This window comes from Macaca thibetana, chromosome 5, assembly GCF_024542745.1.
Source record: "Macaca thibetana thibetana isolate TM-01 chromosome 5, ASM2454274v1, whole genome shotgun sequence".
Taxonomy (NCBI): Eukaryota; Metazoa; Chordata; class Mammalia; order Primates; family Cercopithecidae; genus Macaca; species Macaca thibetana.
The window spans coordinates 147755074-147774931 of record NC_065582.1 but is presented as its reverse complement, the minus strand read 5'-3'; the positions used below and the strand labels follow the sequence as shown (position 1 = coordinate 147774931).

Sequence of the window (19858 nt, the reverse complement as noted above, 5' to 3'; positions counted from 1 at the left end):
CAAACTATACTACAAGGCTAGAGGAACAAAAACAGCATGGCAATGGTACAAAAACATTAATAGACACATAGACTAGTGCAACAGCATAGAGATCCCTGAAATAAAGCTGCACACCTACAACCAACTGATCTTTGATGAAGCTGACAAAAATAAACACTGGGGAAAGGTTACTCTATTCAACAAATGCTGTGGAGAAAACTGGCTAACCATAGGCAAAGAATGAAACTGAACCGTTTTCACTATATACAAAAATTAACTAAAGATAGATTAAAGATCTAAATGTAAGACTACAAACTATAAAAATCCTAAAAGAAAACCTAGGAAATACTTTTCTAGATACGAACTTAGGCAAATAAATTATGAATAAGTCCTCAAAAGCAAATGCAACAAAAACAAAAATTGACAATTGGAACCTTATTAAACTAAAGGATTTCTTCACTGCAAAATAAACTATCAACAGGGTAAACAACCAACCTACAGAATGGAAGAAAATATTTGTAAACTATGGATCTTACAAAGGGCTAATACACAAAATCTATAAGGAACTGAAACAAACCAACAAGAAAAAACCAACCCCATTAAAAAGTGGGCAAAGTACATGAACAGACACTTCTCAAAAGAAGACATCCAAGCAGCCAACAAATATATTAAAAAATGCTCAACATCACTAATTATTACAGACATACAAATCAAAACCACAATGAGATACCATTTCACACTAGTCAGAATGACATTATTTAAAAAATCAAAAAATCACAGACATTCACAAGGTTGCAAAGAAAAGGGAAGTTTATATGCTGTTAGTGGAAATACGAATTAGTTCAGGTCCTGTGGAAAGCAGTTTGGAGATTTCTGAAAAAACTGAAAATGGAAATTATCATTTGACCCAGTAATTTTATTACTGGGAATATATCTAAAAGAAGATAAACTGTTCTACCAAAAAGACACCTTCACTCATACGTTTATCACAGCACTACTCACAGTAGCAAAGACATGGAATCAATCCATCAGTGGTAGGTTGAATCAAGAAAATATGGGCCGGGCATGGTGGCTCATGCCTCTAATCCCAGCACTTTGGGAGGCCAAGGCAGGTGGATCACAAGGTCAGGAGTTCAAGACCAGTCTGGCCAAGATGGTGAAATCCCATCTCTACCAAAAATACAAAAATTAGCCAGGTGTGGTGGCATGCACCTGTAATCCCAGCTACTCGGGAGGCTGAGGCAGAGAATTGCTTAAACCCACGAGGCGGAAGTTGCAGTGAGCCGAGATCACACCACTGCACTCCAGCCTGGACAACAAAGCGAGACTCCATCTCAAAAATAATAACAATAAAAGAAAATATGGTACATATACACCATGGAATACTATTCAGTCATAAAAAAGACTGAAATCATGTCCTTTGCAGCAACATGGTTGCAGCTGAAGGCCATTATCCTGAGCAAATTAATGCAGAAACAGAAAAACAAATACCACATGTTCTCATTTATAAGTGGTAGCTAAACATTGGGTACACACAGACACAAAGATGAGCTCAACAGACACTGGGTATTCCCAAAGTGGGGAGGCAGGGAAGGAGGCAAGGGCTTAAAAACTACCTATTGGGTAATATGTTCACCACTTGGGCAATGGGATCATTAGAAACCCAAATCTCAGCATCACGCAATATACCCAATAACAAACCTGCACATGTACCCTCTGAATCTAAAATTTAAAAATTATACAGTACTTAAAAAGATATTAATGAAATACATTACATCAGTGGGTCTAAAACAATATGAACTACATCTAGATGCTTAAAAAGCACTTAATAAATATCCAATTTATTTGCAAATTATTATAAATCCTCTTTGCAAAAGAGAAATATTCTTACATTATAAAATCTCAGACCAAATTATCAATATATTATAGCACTAAGGATACGGATGTAAATATATTTTAGTGGTGAAACACTATAAATATTTATGTCAAAGTTATGAAAAAGCAAGACATTTTCCCTATAAATATTTGCCAGGAAAATCTGCCAATGCAATTAGGAGGAAACATTGATTAGAAATAGGTGGAGAAGGCCAGGCATGGTGGCTCACACTTGTAATCCTAGCACTTTGGGAGGCCGAGGCAGGCGGATCACCTGAGGTCAGGAGTTTGAGACCAGCCTGGCCAACATGGTGAAACCTGGTCTCTAGTAAAAATACAAAAATAGGCCAGGAGTGGTGGCTCACGCCTGTAATCCTAGCACTTTGGGAGGCTGAGGCGGGTGGATCATTTGAGTTCAGGAGTTTGAGATCAGCCTGGCTAACATGGTGAAACCCCATCTCTACTAAAAATACAAAAATTAGCCAGGTGTGGGGCAGGTGCCTGTAATCCCAGCAACTCAGGAGACTGAGGCAGGAGGATGGCGTGAACCTGGGAGGTGGAGGTTGCAGTGAGCCAAGATCACGCCACTGCACTCCAGCCTGGGTGACAGAGCAAGACTCTGTCTCAAAGAAAAAAAAAAAAAAAACTAGCCAGGCGTGGTGGTAAGTGCCTGTAATCCCAGCTGCTTGGGAGGCTGAGTCAGGAGAATTGCTTGAACCGGGGAGGCAGACATTGCAGTGAGCCGAGATCACGCCACTGTACTCCAGCCTGGGCAACAGATTGAGACTGTGTCTCAAAAAAAAAAAAAAAAGAAAGAAAGAAGTGAAGGAAACAATGCTTGGAAGTGTTGGAAAAGAGTAGTATGAGGCTGGGCATGGTGGCTTACGCCTGTAATCCTAGCACTCTGGAAGGCTACTGTGGGTGGGTCTCTTGAGCTCAGGAGTTCAAGACCAGTCTGGGCAACAAAGTGAGACCTCGTCTCTACAAAGAAATACAAAAACCAGCTGGGCGTGGTGGCACATGCCTGTGGTCCCAGCTATTCAGGAAGCTGAGGTGGGAGGATGGTTTAAGCCTGCAAGGCAGAGGTTGCAGTGAGCAGAGATCTCACCACTGCACTCCAGCCTAGGCGACAGAGCCAGAATCTGTCTCAAAAAAAAAAAAAAAAAAAAAAGTAGTATGACATAATTGGTTTATTTATTTATTGAGACAGAGTCTTGCTCTGTCGCTAGGCTGGAGTGCAGTGGCATGATTTCAGCTCACTGCAACCTCCACCTTCTGGATTCAAGCGATTTCCCCTGCCTCAGCCTCCCGAGTAGCTGGGACTATAGGCACGTCCCACCATGCCTGGCTGATTTTTTGTATTTTAATAGAGACAGGGGTTTCACCATGTTGGCCAGGATGGTCTCGATCTCCTGACCTCATGATCAGCCCACCTCAGCCTCCCAAAGTGCTGGGATTACAGTCGTGAGCCACTGCGCCAGTTCAATTGTTATAATTATTTACAGACAAAATTATGTATTTAGAAAAGCTAAAACAGCCAACTGAAAAATGGTAAAAATTAAGAGGATATATCTGTAATATAGATATACCTATACATTTCACTATGTAAGGTTATTCATCCAAAGATTTAAATACTGTCAAACACCTATATTTTATAATTGTAGTGTAATGTAAATATATAGGCCATGGTCTGCAACTTAGTTTCTATAAAGGGTCATTTAGTAAATGTTTTAGGCTTTGTGGGTCATATGATCTATGTTGCACCTACACAGTTCTCACCTTATAGAATGAAAACAGCCACAAAAAATTTATGTAAAAATGAATACAGCTGCATTACAATAAAACTTTATTTATGGATACTAAACTTCAAGTTTAATATAATTTTTATGTCATAAAATATTCTTTATTTCCCAACCATTTTAAACAAAAGAGGCTGTAAAAGACCATAGTTTACTGACCCCTGAATAAACTATAAGTGATATTATCACAAGTCATTCTGCCATGTATTATGACATCAAAAACAGCACTGTCAAAATCCATATCACGTCATGAAGAATTTCATAAACTTAATGGAAGAAAGATTATTGACTAACAGATATATAGGCAGGAAGATAATTTTGAATGTAAAGGTTAGGAAAGGCAGGTAGAAGACATTGAGGGGTTTAATGAACAAATGAAATCATCTTCTCCAGCTTCTGTAGATAGAATCACAATAAATTCTGATGTTGCTTTTGTCACACCCCTATGAAAAAATCAGCAAGAGACAGGTGTGGTAGCTCATGTCTGTAATCCCAGAGCTTTGGGAGGCTGAGGCGGGCAGATCACTTGAGGTCAAGAGCTCGAGGCCAGCCTGGCCAACATGGTGAAACCCTGTCTCTACTAAAAATACAAAAATTAGCCAGGCATGGTGGTGCGTGCCTATAATCCAGTTACTCAGGAGGCTGAGGCAGGAGAATCACTTGAACCCAGGAGGCTAAGGTTGCAGTGAGCCGAGATTGTACCATTGCACTACAGCCTGGGCAACAAACCGAGACTCCATCTCAACAACAACAACCACAAAAAATCAGCAAGAATTTCCCAGTAAATAAAATTTTCATCTTTTTGTTTAAAAAGAAATAAATGTCTCCTCTTTTTTATGTTTTGAAAAAATTTACATAAAATTGCATTTATTTGTTTGGTCTGTTTCTTGAAAGTCTGGCAGAGCTTGCCTGAAAAATCATCTGAAACTAGTGTGAAAATCATCTGAAACAGAGAAGATTAAACCATGGAATGAGTTTCTTTAATTGTTGTAAAACTCTTGGGCTTTCCGTTGCTTCCTAAGTTTCCTAGATATGTGTCTTTGTGTTTCAAATTTATTGACATAAATTATTCACAATATCCTCTTATTATATATTTAATTTTGCTATGTCTATAGTTATACCCCTTTTTCATTTCTAACATTAGTTACTTGTACCTTGTCTCGTTTTTTTTATTATTCAGTTTTGGCAGGCAGAATAAATGTCCCTATCTTAATTCCTGGAACCTGTCAATATAGTATATAACATGGCAAAGTAGAATTAAGGCAGAAGATAGAATTCAGGTTGTTAATCAGCTGATCTTAAAATAAGAAAATTGTCTTGGATTATCTGGGTGGACCCAATGTAATCATGAATGTGGAATTGGGTAGCAGAAGAGTCAATGTCAGAGTGATACAATATGAGAAAGACTCAACAGGCCATTGCTGACTTTGAAGATGGAAGGAGGCCATGAGCCAAGGAATTCAGACAGCTTCCAGAAGCTGGAAACAGCCAGAAAATGGATTGCCTTCTAGAGCCTCACAAAGGAACACAATCTTACTTATACCTTGATTTTAGCCCGGGGATACCTCTGTTGAATGTCTAACCTACACTGTGAGACAATACATTTGTGTTGTTTTAAGCCACTAAGTTTATGATCATTTGTTATAGCAGCCCTAAGAAACTAACTGATATGGTTTGGCAGTGTCCCCACCTAAATCTCGTCTTGATTTGTAGCTCTCATAATTCCCTCTAGTGGAAGATAACTGAATCATGGGGCGGTTTCTCCCACACTGTTCTCATGGTAATGAATAAGTCTCGTGAGATCTGATGGTTTTATAAGGAGAAATCCCCTTTTGCTTGGCACTCATTCCTTCTTTGCCTGCCACCAAGTAAGATGTCCTTCCGCCTTCCACCATGATTGTGAGGCCTCCCCAGCTACGTGGAACTATGAGTCCATTAAACCTCTTTTTTTTTCTTATAAATGATATATGTCTTCATCAGCAGCATGAAAATGGACTAATACACTAACATATGAATCTTTCCAGTGGTTTGTGCATACAATTAGTCCTTTAAAATAACCAACTTGGCCAGGTGCAGTGGCTCACGCCTGTAATCCCAGCACTTTGGGAGGCCAAGGCAGGTGGATCACGAGGTCAGGAGATCAAGACTAGCCTGGCCAACATGGTGAAACCACGTCTCTACTAAAATACAAAAAATTAGCCTGGCATGGTGGTGTAAGCCTGTAGTCCCAGCTACTTGGGAGGCTGAGGCAGGAGAATTGCTTGAACCTAGAAGGCAGAGGTTGCCGTGAGCTGAGATCGAGTCACTGTACTCCAGCCTGGGCAGCAGAGTGAGACTGCGTCTAAAGAAAAAAAAAAGAAAGAACCAACTTGTGATTTTATTGATCCTTTCTATATCTATTCTTTTAAGTTCATTGACTTTTGCTCCTGTGTTTATTATTTCCTGCCTTTACTTTCTGGGTTTATCTTATTGTTCTTTTTCTGATGTTTTATGTATAAGCATTTAAAGTTATATGTTTTGGTAATATTGCATAAGTTTAAACAGATAGTATTTTTTAATCATTCAGTTACTAGTATTTTCTAATTTCCATTATAACTTGTTCTCAACTATAGGTTATTTAGAAGTGAATTTTTTAAATTTCCAAATATGTTACCTATTTTAACTTTCTTTTTGTTCCTAGAATCTAATTTAATTTCATTTAGTCAGAGATGTATATTAAAAATTGCTTGAAATGTATTGAGGCTTGTTTTTATAGTCTGGTATTGTATTAGTCTATTCTCACACTGCTAATAAAGACATACCCAAGACTGGGTAAATTATAAAGGAAAAAAGTTTAATGGACTTAAGTTCCACATGGCTGGGGAGGTCTCACAATCATGGCAAAAGGTGAAGGAAGAGTAAAGAGATGTCTTACATGGTGGCAGGGAAGTGAGCTTGTGCAGGGGAACTCCCATTTATAAAACCATCAGATCTCACGAGACTTATTCACTATCACAAGACACAGTATGGGGGAACCACTCCTATGATTCAATAACCTCCACCTGGTCCCACCCTTGACAAGTGAGGATTATTACAATTCAAGGTGAGATTTGGGTGGGGACACTGCCAAACCATATCAAGTATGTATTTTTATTCCCTGAAAAGAATATGTGTTCCAGAGGTTGAGTTCAATATTCTAAATATATCCATTAGATAAAACTAGCTATTTGAATTGTTTGAACTGTCTATATTCTTATTCTTCACCTGGTTGTATTTTATAACTGGGAAGTACGTTTAAAATCTCCCACTAAATATTGGATTTATAACTGTCTTTAAAGCTATCGTGGTTGGGGCATATAAATTTAGAATTGATGCATATTCTTGTGAATTGAAACTTCTATCCATATATCCTGACCTTCTTTATTGCTGGTAATGATGTTAATCTTAAAATCTTACATTAATACAATGGCATGTGCTTTCTTCAGTTACTATTTGTTCCATATATTTTTCTCATCTTTTCACTTTTATCTTAACGCTTTAGATAGGTCTCTTTTAAATGGCATATTTCTGGAAATTGCTTTTTAAATCTAGTCTGATAATTTTTTCATCTTTTTACCTGGATGGATTTGCCCACTTACATTTACTGGGATCATTGGTATATTTAGATTTAATTATACCATATTATTAATGCTTCCTATTTGTACCACGCTTTCTATTGTTTCTTGCCTTTCTGGCTGATAAATTGATTCAGTGATTTTTTTTTTCTCATTCCATTATTTTTCACTTTAGTTATGTGAGGTTAGATACTATATTTCTATTATTTTAGTAGTTACCATCGTAATTTTCAACATGCATTCTTAAAGCCTAAAGTCAATCAACAGTAACGCCTTCTCAAACAATACAAGGGTCTTAGAATACTTTAACTCAGATCATCTGCTTCCTGACTTAAATGCTACTTTTACACAGCATTTTAGTTCTATCTTGTTTTTTCACTGACATACAAATTAGTTGAGTTTTTAAATTTTATGCAACTAATATTTTCAGGATTTGTTTAGATTTAGTCACACTTTTATAATTGTTGTTGAGGTTTTCTTCCTTGCCATTTCTTCTTGCATCTCTGCCCTTCCTTCTGGGATTACATTCCTTCTCCTAAAGCTAATTCTTTAGAAGTTCTTTCACTGAGGGTCCGATGATTGTAAATTCTGTGTTGTTTATCTGAAAATATACATCTCACCAACTCTAGATCAACAATAATTTTGCTTCAGCACTTTGCAGGCATTTTTCACTGCCTTCTGATTTTCATTGTTGTTTTCAAGAGGTGAGCTATCAGACTATTGTTCCTTTAAACTTTTTAAAGACAATCTGCATTCATCCCTGGTTATTTTAAGATATCTTGGCCGGGCGCAGTGGCTCACGCCTGTAATCCCAAGATATTCTAATTTGGAATTCTTTTTTTTTTTTTTTTTTTTTGAGACAGAGTCTCACTCTGTCACCAGGCTGGAATGCAGTGGCACAATCTCGGCTCACTGCAACCTCTACCTCCCAGGTTCGAGCGATTCTCCTGCCTTAGCCTCCCAAGTAGCTGGGACTACAGGCTGATGCCACCACGCCCAGCTAAATTTTGTATTTTTAGTAGAGACGGGGCTTCACCATGTTGGCCAGGATGTTCTCAATCTCTTGACCTCATGATCTGCCCACCTTGGCCTCCCCAAAGTGCTGAGATTACAGGTGTTAGCCACCGCACCCAGCCTAATTTTGAATTTTTTGAGGAGGATCACTTGAGCCCAGGAGTTTGGGACCAGCCTGGGCAACATAGTGAGACCTCATCTCTACGAAAAAAATTTTAAAAATTAGCCAGTGTGGTGACCCACACTTGTAGTCTTAGATATTCAAGGGGCTGAGGTGGGAGGATCGCTTGAGCCTAGGAGGTCAAAAATGCAGTGAGCCATACTGCACTTCAGCCTGGGCAACATAGTGAGACCCTGTCTCAAAAAAAAAGGGAAAAAAGAAATGTCTCTTCAGTGTCCTTTGCCCATTTTTTAATCAGGTTATTTTCTTGCTGTTGAGTTGTCTGAGTTCCTTATATATTTTGGATATTAAATCCTTATCATATATATGGTTTGCAAATGTTTTCTCTCATTCTATAGACTTCTTTTCACTCAGTTGTTTCCTTTGCTATGCAGAAGATTTTTAGTTTAATACAATCTCATTTATGTATTTCTGCTTTTATTGCCTGTTTTATGGATCATAACCGAAAAAATAATTGCCCAGACCAATGTCATAGATCTTTTTCCCTATGTTTTCTTCTAGTAGTTTTATAGTTTAGGTCTTCAAGTCTTTAATCCATTTTGAGTTGGGTTTTGTACACGGTGTGAAATGAGTCTGATTACATTCTCCTGTGCTTACTTATACTTTTTGATTTTATGTATTGAAACAAACTATTTTATATTTCATAATTCCAATATCTGAATTCCTTGAAGATCCAATTCTGCTGTTTGTTGTTTCTGTTGATTCTTGTCCATTGAGTTTGTCCAATAGCTATTGTTCCTTGGAATTTCACTTTGGGAGATTATTTGAGGAATGGTGTAAAGATGTTTTCCTCCAGAGAGGATTGGTGTTTTCCTCTGATGGGTGTCTAATGGCACCATTAACCCAAAGTGACTTTAACTATGTTCCTGGATTGGACTTTTCACACCTCACAGGTAATGATCCTCAACATCCTACTTATGGCCAGCTGTGTTTACAAACTCTCAAAGGACTCTTCTTCCTTTCTCCACCCATAGCCAAAGTGAAGACAGACAAGTTTCCTCAAAACCAGACATAATTTGTCCTAGGTTACTGTTTTATGGAGCATATCACTTTATAGTATCTCAGTCATATCTCAGTCTTAGACTTTGCCTTCTGTCTCCTGACATATGACCCAGTGAAACTGAAATTCCAGGCCACCAGAGATTTGCAGATGCTCCCGAGGCACTAATTTGTTCACTCTTGCTTACCCATATGTATTTATAATTCCTACTCATTTTCTGCCTCCAAGGAGTCTTATTTTCTCAACAGTTCAACTCTACATTTCTAAAGTTTTAAATACATTGTATTACACATTTTTAGATATTTTGTGCCAGGAGTATTTTTCAGGGTATGACTGCAAGAAAAGAAATCTCAACCATCCATTGACCTCTACAAATAAGTGAAAACTTACATTAAAATCTTCATTATTTGACAGATAATAGGTGCACCAGAGGCTACTCTAGGTCAACTCATATTTTCCCAAGGCCTCATTAACTAGTTGTCAGGGAACTTTGAAAGAAATGTAGATTATTTCTTTGACTATACATATTCTAAATGTTATTGATTCAGTATATTAAATATAAACTAGAGAAAATGAGAATTTTTTTGCTACTAGACATATTGCTAGTACAACCAATTTGGAGAAACATTTGGCAGCTTCTTGTAAAATTAAATATACCCAGTGAAATGGAGTGAACATTTGTGTCCCCCTAAAATTCCAATATGATGGTATTTGAAGGTGGGGTCTGTGGGAGATAATTAGGTCATGAGAGTGGAGAGCTAATGGATAGGATCAGTGCCCTTATAAGAAGAGACCAGAAAGGTAACTAGTTCTCTTTCCATCCTGTAAGAATACAAAGAAAAGTCAGGTCAGCATTCCGCAACCCAGAAGAGGACCCTCATCAGAATCAGCCATGCTGGCATACTGATCTTGGACTTCCAACCTCCAGAACTGTGAAGGCTGTTGTTTACAAGCTACTCAGTCTACAGCACTTTGTTATAGCAGCCCAAGCTGACTAAGACACCCAGGTATTCCACGACTAGAGCGTTACTGAACAGAAATGAAAACATACACTGACACAAACATTTGTACAATAATATTCATAGCAGCATATTTATAATAGCCCAAACTGGAAATAACCCAATAGATAAAGGGACAAATGCTGTGTATGTATGTAATGGAGTACTTTGCAACAAAAAGATAGGAGCTACTGAATCACTCAATAGCATGGATGAATCTCAGAAACATGTTAAGTAGAGAACCCAGACCAGGCCGGGCACGGTGGCTCATGCCTGTAATCCCAGCACTGTGGGAGGCCAAGGTGGACGAATCACTTGAGGTCAGGAGTTCGAGACTAGCCTGGCCAACTTGGTGAAACTCCATCTCTACTAAAAATACAAAAAAAAAAAAAAATCCAGGCATGGTGGTGGGCACCTGTAGGCCCAGTTACTCAGGAGGCTGAGGCAGGAGAATCGCTTGAACCAGGAGGCAGAGGTTGCAGTGAGCTGAGATGGCACCACTGCACTCCAGCCTGGGTGACAGAGCAAGACTCCATCTCATAAACAAACAAACAAAAAGCAGACCAAATTTACTGTGTGATAAGTCCATTTACACGAAATAGAAGAAGAGACAAAACTAACTTACGGTGACACAGGTCAGATGTTACCTTGGGGATGTGGGAGGAGATTTGAAAGGAAACAGCCAGAGGAATCTTTTGTTTGTTTGTTTGTTTGTTTGTTTTTTGAGATGGAGTCTTGCTCTTTTGCCCAGGCTGCAGTGACATGGTACCATCTCAGCTCACTGCAGCCATCACCCTCCCAGGTTCAAGTGATTCTCCTGCCTCAGCCTCCCGAGTAGCTGGAAATATAGGCACGTGCCACCACGCCCAGCTAATTTTTGTGTTTTTAGTAGAGACAGAGTTTCACCTGACCTCCGGCGATCTGCCCATCTCAGCCTCCCAAAGTCCTGGGATTATAGGCATGAGCCACCATGCCCGGCCGAGTCAGAGGAATCTTTATTGGGGTGATGTAAATCTGTATCTGGTATGTGATAGTAGTTACATAGGTGCACACAAATGTCAAAATTCATGAAACTGAACACTTAAGATCTTTCCATAAAGAAAATGTGGTATTATATACACCATTTATAATACTATGCAGCCATAAAAAAGAAAGAGATCATGCCCTTTGCAGAAACATGGATGGAGCTGGAAGCCATTATCCTTAGCAAACTAACACAGGAACAGAAAACCAAGTATCACATGTTCTCATTTATAAGTGGGAGCTAAATGATGAGAACACATAGAGGGGAACAACAGACACTGGGGCCTACCAGAGGGTAGGAGGAGAGAGAAGATCAGGAAAAATAACTAATGGGTACTAGGCTCAATACCTAGATGATGAAATAATCTGTACAATAAACCCTCGTGACATGGATCTACCTATATAACAAACCTGCACATGTAGCCATGAGCTTAAAATAAAAGTTTTTTTTAAAAAGATCTTTCCATTTTATGGTATGTAAATTATGCCTGTTAAAAAAGTAGTCGATTATTTCTAAAACTCTTTCACATGATTAGTTATTCTATAGCATAATTCAGCAATTTAAAAATATTAGCTGCCAGGATAGGAGAGACCTTATGGTTTAGCTGACTAATTTACAGAGACATTCATTAACGTATGATATTTTCCTTTGGTCACAGGTCTGCCCTTTTTAACAATTGGAATAGGCCAGGGGTGGTGGCTCATGCCTATAGCACTTTGGGAGGCCGAGGCGGGCAGATTGCCTAAGCTCGGGAATTTGAAACCAGCCTGGATAACATGGCAAAACCGCGTCTCTACCAAGAATACAAAAAATTAGCCGGGCGTGGTGGGGGCGCCTGTAATCCCAGCTACTCGGCACGTTGAGGCAAGAGAATTGCTTGAACCCAGGAGGCGGAAGTTGCAGTGAGCTGAGATCGCACCACTGCACTCCAGCCTGGGTGACACAGCAAAACTCTGTCTCAAAAAAAAAAAAAAAAGATTGGAATAAACTCAAAAAGAGTATCCACTTCAATAGCAAAAACTAGATTATATTTCAATTTGGGGGCCAATCATTGAAGGCTCTCTGGTAATACTGAGCAGGAAATGGGGAAAAACATATCATATTGTGTATGGCTGATATATCTGTAGTGTCAGCCAAATCAGGAGCGAGGGACTATGGATTTATTCATAGGATATTTGGGAAAGACCATTTAAAATGTTTGCTGGAGGCAGGGAGCAAAGTTTGGGATAACTTTTAACATACCGTAGCAATATTCGAAAGGCAGGTTTGAGACACAGGAGACTGCTCATTTTACTTGTCAAAATAAGAGCAGTAAATGAATATTATGAAATTCCCTGTAGATAAAGACAATGGCAGGAAAATGACTCCGGGTAAAAAGACACATATCTTTCTTTACAAGTAAAATATTCTGCAAAATAAATTTCACACGCTAGCACAACCTAAAATCTCTAGGTTTGTGATGAAGCTTAATCTTTCAAAAATATGAGGATAACACTCGGCCTGCCTAAATCACAAGATGTTGGGGAACGTCAGATCAGAAATGCCTCCTTCAAGGTTTTCTTTTGATTTCCTCAGCAGTATGATTCAGCAAGTTTGCTCCCTCAACATACTCACTGAGTGCCCCAAATATGAATGACACTCTCTTAACTGCTTGAAACACATCAGTGAACAAAGCAGACAAAACCTCGGTTTCATGGAGCTACATTCTATTTGGAGAAATCAGATAATTTTTTAAAATGCATAATAAATAAATCATATAGGTAATAAAATATAAGTGATAAGAGAAAAGAAACAGAACAGAGTAAGTGGAAGATATATCACCATATGAATGTTTTAAAGAAAGTCTTTTTTTTTCTATTAAAGCAAAAATGATATGCTACTCAGGAGGCTGAGGTGGGAGGATCACTTGAACCCACGAATTGGAGTCCAGCCTGGGCCATAAAGCAAGACCCTGTCTCTCTTAAAAAATTTTTTTTAAAAAATTAAAAAGCAAAACAGATACACTAAGAGAGCATTTATCCACCATAACAATGAGACAAGCAGTTAGAAAGCACCCTAAGCTAGGGTTGTTGGTAGGTATTGCAACCTAACAGATTAGAGAATAAAGCCAGTTCTGTCAAAGTGATGAAAAGCATTTTATTTAACACATTTTTTATTTTCTTTTTTTTGCCAACACATAGTTGCCTAAAATACATACATGAAAATGTCTCACGCCTGTAATCCCAGCACTTTGGGAGGCCGAGGCGGGCAGATCACAAGGTCAGGAGATCGAGACCACGGTAAAACCCCGTCTCTACTAAAAATACAAAAAATTAGCCGGGCGCGGTGGCCGGCGCCTGTAGTCCCTGCTACTCAGGAGGCTGAGGCAGGAGAATGGCGTGAACCTGGGAGGCGGAGCTTGCAGTGAGCCGAGATTGCGCCACTGCACTCCAGCCTGGGCTACAGAGCAAGACTCCGTCTCAAAAAAAAAAAAAAAAAAAAAGAAAAAAAGAAAATATCATGTCCATTAGTGGCCATTTTAAAACTGTAATGATTCAGAAAATTCAATAAGAAAATCTGGCTGGATGTGGTGGCTCCAACCTGTAATCCCAACACTCTGGGAGGCTGAGGCGGGTGGATCACTTGAGATCAGGAGTTCAAGACCAGACTGGCAACATAGCAAAGCCCCATCTCTACTAAAAATACAAAAATTAGCTGGGCATGGTGGTGGGTACCTGTAGTCTCCGCTACTCGGGAGGCTGAGGCAGGAAAATGGCTTGAACCAGGGGGTTGGAGGTTGCAGTGAGCCAAGATCATGCCACTGCACTCCAGCCTGGGTGACAAAGTGAGATGCTGTCTCAAAAATAAATAAATAAAAATTTTTAAAAAGAAGCAAAATCTTACCACAAAGTATATTTATCCATCTAGTGTTATTCCTTCTTTCTAAAGATTTTCAGAACATTCTCTCTTGAGAATGATGCTGCATCATGAGTAGAAATATTTAATACATTAAAATGAATTATTGTTTTGTAAAATATATGTCAAAGTACTTGGCATATTACGGGCACATGTAAATGTATTTGTTAAAATTAAAAAAGAATTGTTTGAATAGTCATAAGGCCTTACTGGGGATTACTTATTAAATATTTATGAATAAAAAAAAGGGCGTTCATTTTTGAGAACTAGAATAACACTTTCAGGAAATTAATTGCAATTACCCTTGATGTGGTGGTCTTTATAACATAGACTTAAACACTGTGAACATATGCTCATATTATGTCAGTTTATCCTATAGTTCCTTTATTCTTTGTTTTCTTCAATTTCACTGTTCATTATACCACCATTTCCATCACAAAGTGTGAAATAGAAGGGGAAATGAAAGCTGGTAAACAGAGTTTATGTCAGTTTGGCTCTTAAAAGAAAGTGAGGAAGTCAAAACAGCTAGATAAAATTAGGTCTGAGGTGTTTTCATTTGTGCTATTCCTTTTTTCTTTTTCTTTTCTTTTCTTTTTTTTAGACAGAGTCTTGCTCCGTCACCCAGGCTGGAGTGCAATGGGGTGATCTCAGCTCACTGCAACCTCTGCCTCCCAGGCTCAAGCGATTCTCCTGCCTCAGCCTCCAGAGTAGCTGGGATTACAGGCACACGCCACCACCATGCCCAGCTAATTTTTTTTTCTTTCTTTCTTTCTTTCTTTCTTTCTTTCTTTCTTTCTTTCTTTCTTTCTTTCTTTCTTTCTTTCTTTCTTTCTTTCTTTCTTTCTTTCCTTCTTTCTTTCTTTCTTTCTTTCTTTCTTTCCTTCCTTCCTTCCTTCCTTCTTTCTTTCTCTCTCTCTCTCTCTCTTTCTTTCTTTCCTTTTTTTTCTTTTTTTTTTTTGTGACGGCGTCTCCCTTTGTCCACCAGGCTGGAGTGCAGTGGCATAATCTCGGCTCACTGCAACCTCCGCCTCCCGGGTTCAAGTGATTCTCCTGTCTCAGCCTCCAGAGTAGCTGGGATGACAGGTGCATGCTGCCATGCCCGGCTAATTTTTAGTTTTTTAGTAGAGACAGGGTTTCACCATTTTGGCCAGGCTGGTCTTGAACTCCTGACTTCAAATGATCCACCCATCTCGGCCTCCCAAAGTACTGGGATTACACTGCCCCCTAGCCCCAGCTAATTTTTTTGTATTTTTAATAGAGACAGGGTTTCACCATGTCGGTCAGGCTGGTCTCAAACTCCTGACCTCAGGTGATCCACCTGCCTGAGCCTCCCAAAGTGCTAGGATTACAGGCGTGAGCCACCGCACCCGGACTTATCTGTGCTGTTCCTAGCCTGTATCACCACAAATCATTGGGAGTACACTTGTGTGACTCACTGCAATTTCCTCTTTCAGGAACTATTGATATACCGATATGAGAATATTTTATTTAATAATCATCATTTCTTCTCTTGAAAAGTGCTTTTGCAAACAGATAAGAAGGCATATTAGCTGATCATTCAAACTCTGACAATTATTTCTCTTTGCAAATGGAAATACAAAGAATGTCCTCCCAGAGACTGATGTGGAAGCAATGTGTATGTTCCCATCGCATCTTGTTTACATCCCTGTTTTAGTTAATTCCTGTATTTTATTTAGTTGTTTGCCAGTCAGTCATTCCCTCCGACTGAAAATTCCTTGATGGAAGAGTTGCCTTTCATTTTTGTAGCCCCAGGTTTCTATCACAGGTGAAAGAATAAATAAATAAAAGATGACTGGGATTTACACGAGAGTTAGCCAAGTCTCTCTCTCTTAAACACTGTAAGTCCAACAAAAACAGCTTGGAAAGTCTCTTATTTGGGAGTAAGCCAGCTCCCCTAATTGCAAGAAGCTCTGAATCAAAATATTTCCACCACTCCCTTTTGTATCTCCATTATCTACATGTAATACAAATGCATCAAACCATTATATTAACTACTATATATTAGCTGCCTTTCAAATAAATGGAAAGGTTAAAAAACACTGCTGTAAAATAGGTTATCTTGCTAGTAGTGCATAGCCAATGCAAACCCATTATAAGTCTCAAACAGTGTTGAAGTAGCTCCCTTTTTTGGTAAAGTTAAAACTAAATAGCTTATACTGTGTAATTGTGATAATGGAATATTCCTACTAATAATTACTCAGAGAGTCAGATACATTCTTGATGAAAAATGATCAAACAAGGTGCTTTATTTTTAACTTAGGACTTCAGAGGGTTTATTATTTTGAAATCAAATCTATTAAACCTCATGAGTATATTATTCCTCATTAAGATTCCTTTTGAATTCATTTGACATGTTAAAGACAGGGTATCAGTGAATAATTTATAAGTAAAATTATTTTATAATATTTATCTTAGAAATTAAAGTGAATAGAACATGAGAAAAAAATGAAGAAAAAAAAGACAAACTAACAAAGTAAGACTAGACAGGGGAATTTCACAAGGTTAATTGTAGCACTTCTAGAACACTCTTGCTTATCATCAAGTCATTTTACTAGCTATTTTATTTAGTATTAGTTGTCAATTTAACTCATTTCATAGGTCAACTATTATTGTGATTAAGAACTAATTTTTAAAAACCAAGACAATTATGTCCAAGTTTTCTTCATTTAATCAATATGGGATATATTAAATGAGGCTACAAAAAGATGTTCCTGGTGATCCATAAACCATTATAAAAATATAATCGTTTTTATTATTATTATTATTTTATTATTATTACACAATTGCATGTGTATAACATTTTGCCTAGTAATCAACTTTTTGTTTATGGCAGCTCTGTGCAAAATTCCTTCTACCACTAAATAATGTAAAAGAAGACAGTGGTTTTTGAACATTTTTGTTTGTTGGCCCCCCAAGTAGGGTTCCTTTGAAACAAAATTCCCCAATAAATCCACCTGAGTGTGGTGGTATGTGCCTGTAGTCCCAGCTGCTTGGGGACTGAGGCAGGATTGCCTGAGCCCCGGAGTCAGCCTAGGCAACATAGCAAGACCCTGTCTCTTAAAAAAAAAAAAAAAAAAAATCCATCAACCCAGAAAGAATTTGGAGTAATATCTATGCTATTCTTGGACCAGGAGAAGAGAAACAGCTATTTTAAGTTTGGGAAGGCAGTAAAGGTATTGGGAGCTGATGTAACCAGTTTTGAAAGCAAGAGAACAAACATCATCATAAATGATGGTTGATTATTGACAAGGTGAAGAAGAACACTGACACAGTACTATTAGGCCAAGGAAGTTTGGGTAACATGGATTTTATAAGAGCTCTTTCTTCTACCCACCAATAGAAGGGGCTCCCATCTGTCCCCCACTAATAATTTCTCTGTGCTTCATCTGTCTTCTTTCTACTTACCACTGCCCCAGAAGGCCATGCTTCTTACTTTGAGAAACAAAAACTAAAAGAACTATGTATCTGCCCCAAAATGAAAATCTTTAACGTGCTCCTGTAGCCATCAGTTCTCATAAAGTACTAACCAATAGTTAATTAAGTCATTTTGGGGATGATTACCTGGTTTTTATTAGATCCAACCTGATTTTTAAGAGGTGCTAGATGTAGATAGCTAGTTAGATAGATATATAGATAGAACCTACTCTGGAAAACTATTAAATGAGCTTACTCTCAGCCCACAATATCTTAAAATTAGATTATCTTTATTCTAACTATTCTCTTTATAACCCAGTGGAATCAAGCATTGAAAATATGTGCTATGATTGCTTCATCTAAGTAACATAATGCCAGAAAACCAAATTGTAGTCATAGTGTTTATTTAGCAAAAATATTTTTAACTCACGACCTAGCATCATGTAAATGCAACATCAAATAATCACTGAAATATGTCATCAAATATAATTAGCAAAAATATTTTTATCTGGCTACTTAGCATTACGTATATGCAACAATAAATATTCATTGCAGCAAATCATCAAATATGAGTTTTTCTCTGATTTTAATCCAATTCATATAAAGACTATTTAATGATAGAATACAGCCTTTTCTTTTCACCCTTCCTTCTTTTTAAGTGCTAGGGAGCACAATTACCATCTGAACACTCACATTAATACATTTGCAAGTCCTTTGCTAGCATATCAAAATAGTTTAAATTTATACCTGTTTATTTTCCTAATCTAGGTTTCAGCGATTATATTACAATTTTCTGAAATGTTCACAAAGTTAACTTTGTTCCATTTTTCTCCAGTTACAAATACATAAACACACATCTGTTTAAATTTGCACCCATCTTATTTTAATTGTATTTTCAAAATACATAAATGCTTTTTCTTGTCAAAAGGTGACAGTAAGTTATCTGTGTGAAATAGTTGTAGTAGAGGGAATTCTAGAATTTTTAACACAATAAATATCACTTTCTTCATTAAAGAATTCCAGAAAGTAAACGCATACTTAAAGCTGCTTTGGGCCAGGCTCGGTGGCACAAGCCTGTAATCTCAGCACTTTCAGAGGCCAAGGCGGGTGGATTACGAGGTCAGGAGTTCAAGACCAGCCTGGTCTGAACATGGTGAAACCCCGTCTCTACTAAAAATACAAAAATTAGCCAGATGTGGTGGTGGGCGCCTATAATCCCAGCTACTTGGGAGGCTGAGGCAGGAGAATTGCTTGAATCCAGCAGGCAGAGGTTGCAGTGAGCCAAGATTGGGCCGTTGCACTCCAGCCTGAGCGACAGAGAGAGACTCCATCCCACAAAACAACAACAACAACAACAACAACAAAAAAGCTGCTTTGAAGAAAGTGTTTCAAAGAGCAAAATCATGATGAGATTGTTGTAATCTCAATGTCTGAAATCTTGACTACAGATTTTAAATATTTTCATTTTTAGGTATGCTACGATAATTAAGTACTATGAATTAGGTTACTGTACTATATAACAGTCAACTACAATTGCAATCTTGTTTTATTTTATTAGTTTTTCAGATCTAGAATTTCAGCCTATGCAGCATGTATCCAAAAAGAGGATCTTTTCTGTAACCACTAGCTGACACTAATTTTTTAAAATTAAGAAGGCAAAGCTAGATTACAATTACAAACTCACCTTTCGGTATCTTGAAATATTCCGGCAAAATTAAAATGAATGTGATCACTATTGCCACAAATAATTTAAGAAGGGCTGTTTTTGTCATGTCTCTTCACATGACACAAATGTGTTCCCTTCCAGTACACTCATGGTATGTTGCTTCCTGCTTTAAGTTTCATCTCTGCAGTACTTTAGATTAATGCAATTCACCTCATACTCACTTCCTTTTGAGTAAGACTTAAAAAAAAAAAAAAAAAGAGGTCTTCAACTGAGACTTCACTTTTGAGTCACTTTCCATTTAAAAAAAAAAAAAAACTACCCTCCAATAAGCACTTTCAAATCATTTATTTACCTTTCTAAGCAAGAAAGGTAAATAATTATTTACCTTTATTATTTATT

The 19858-nt window shown here is 37.9% G+C and overlaps 1 protein-coding gene across 4 annotated transcripts in view; it reads right to left on the bottom strand.

The window, feature by feature from the left end:
- Window positions 1-19696, bottom strand: part of TMEM156 (transmembrane protein 156) — a 62710-nt gene extending 43014 nt beyond the window's left edge. For 3 of the 4 annotated variants that reach the window (XR_007725929.1, XM_050792040.1, XM_050792041.1), the window contains exon 1: window positions 19478-19669. Coding sequence is in view for 3 of the 4 variants with exons in the window: in XM_050792040.1 (XP_050647997.1) it covers window positions 19478-19565 (88 nt within the window). In the remaining variant the exon portion in view is untranslated. Of the gene's footprint in view, window positions 1-19477 lie in introns of all 4 variants that reach the window. The other variant, XM_050792042.1, reaches the window with a different exon arrangement.
- Between the last annotated feature and the right edge of the window lie 162 nt (window positions 19697-19858).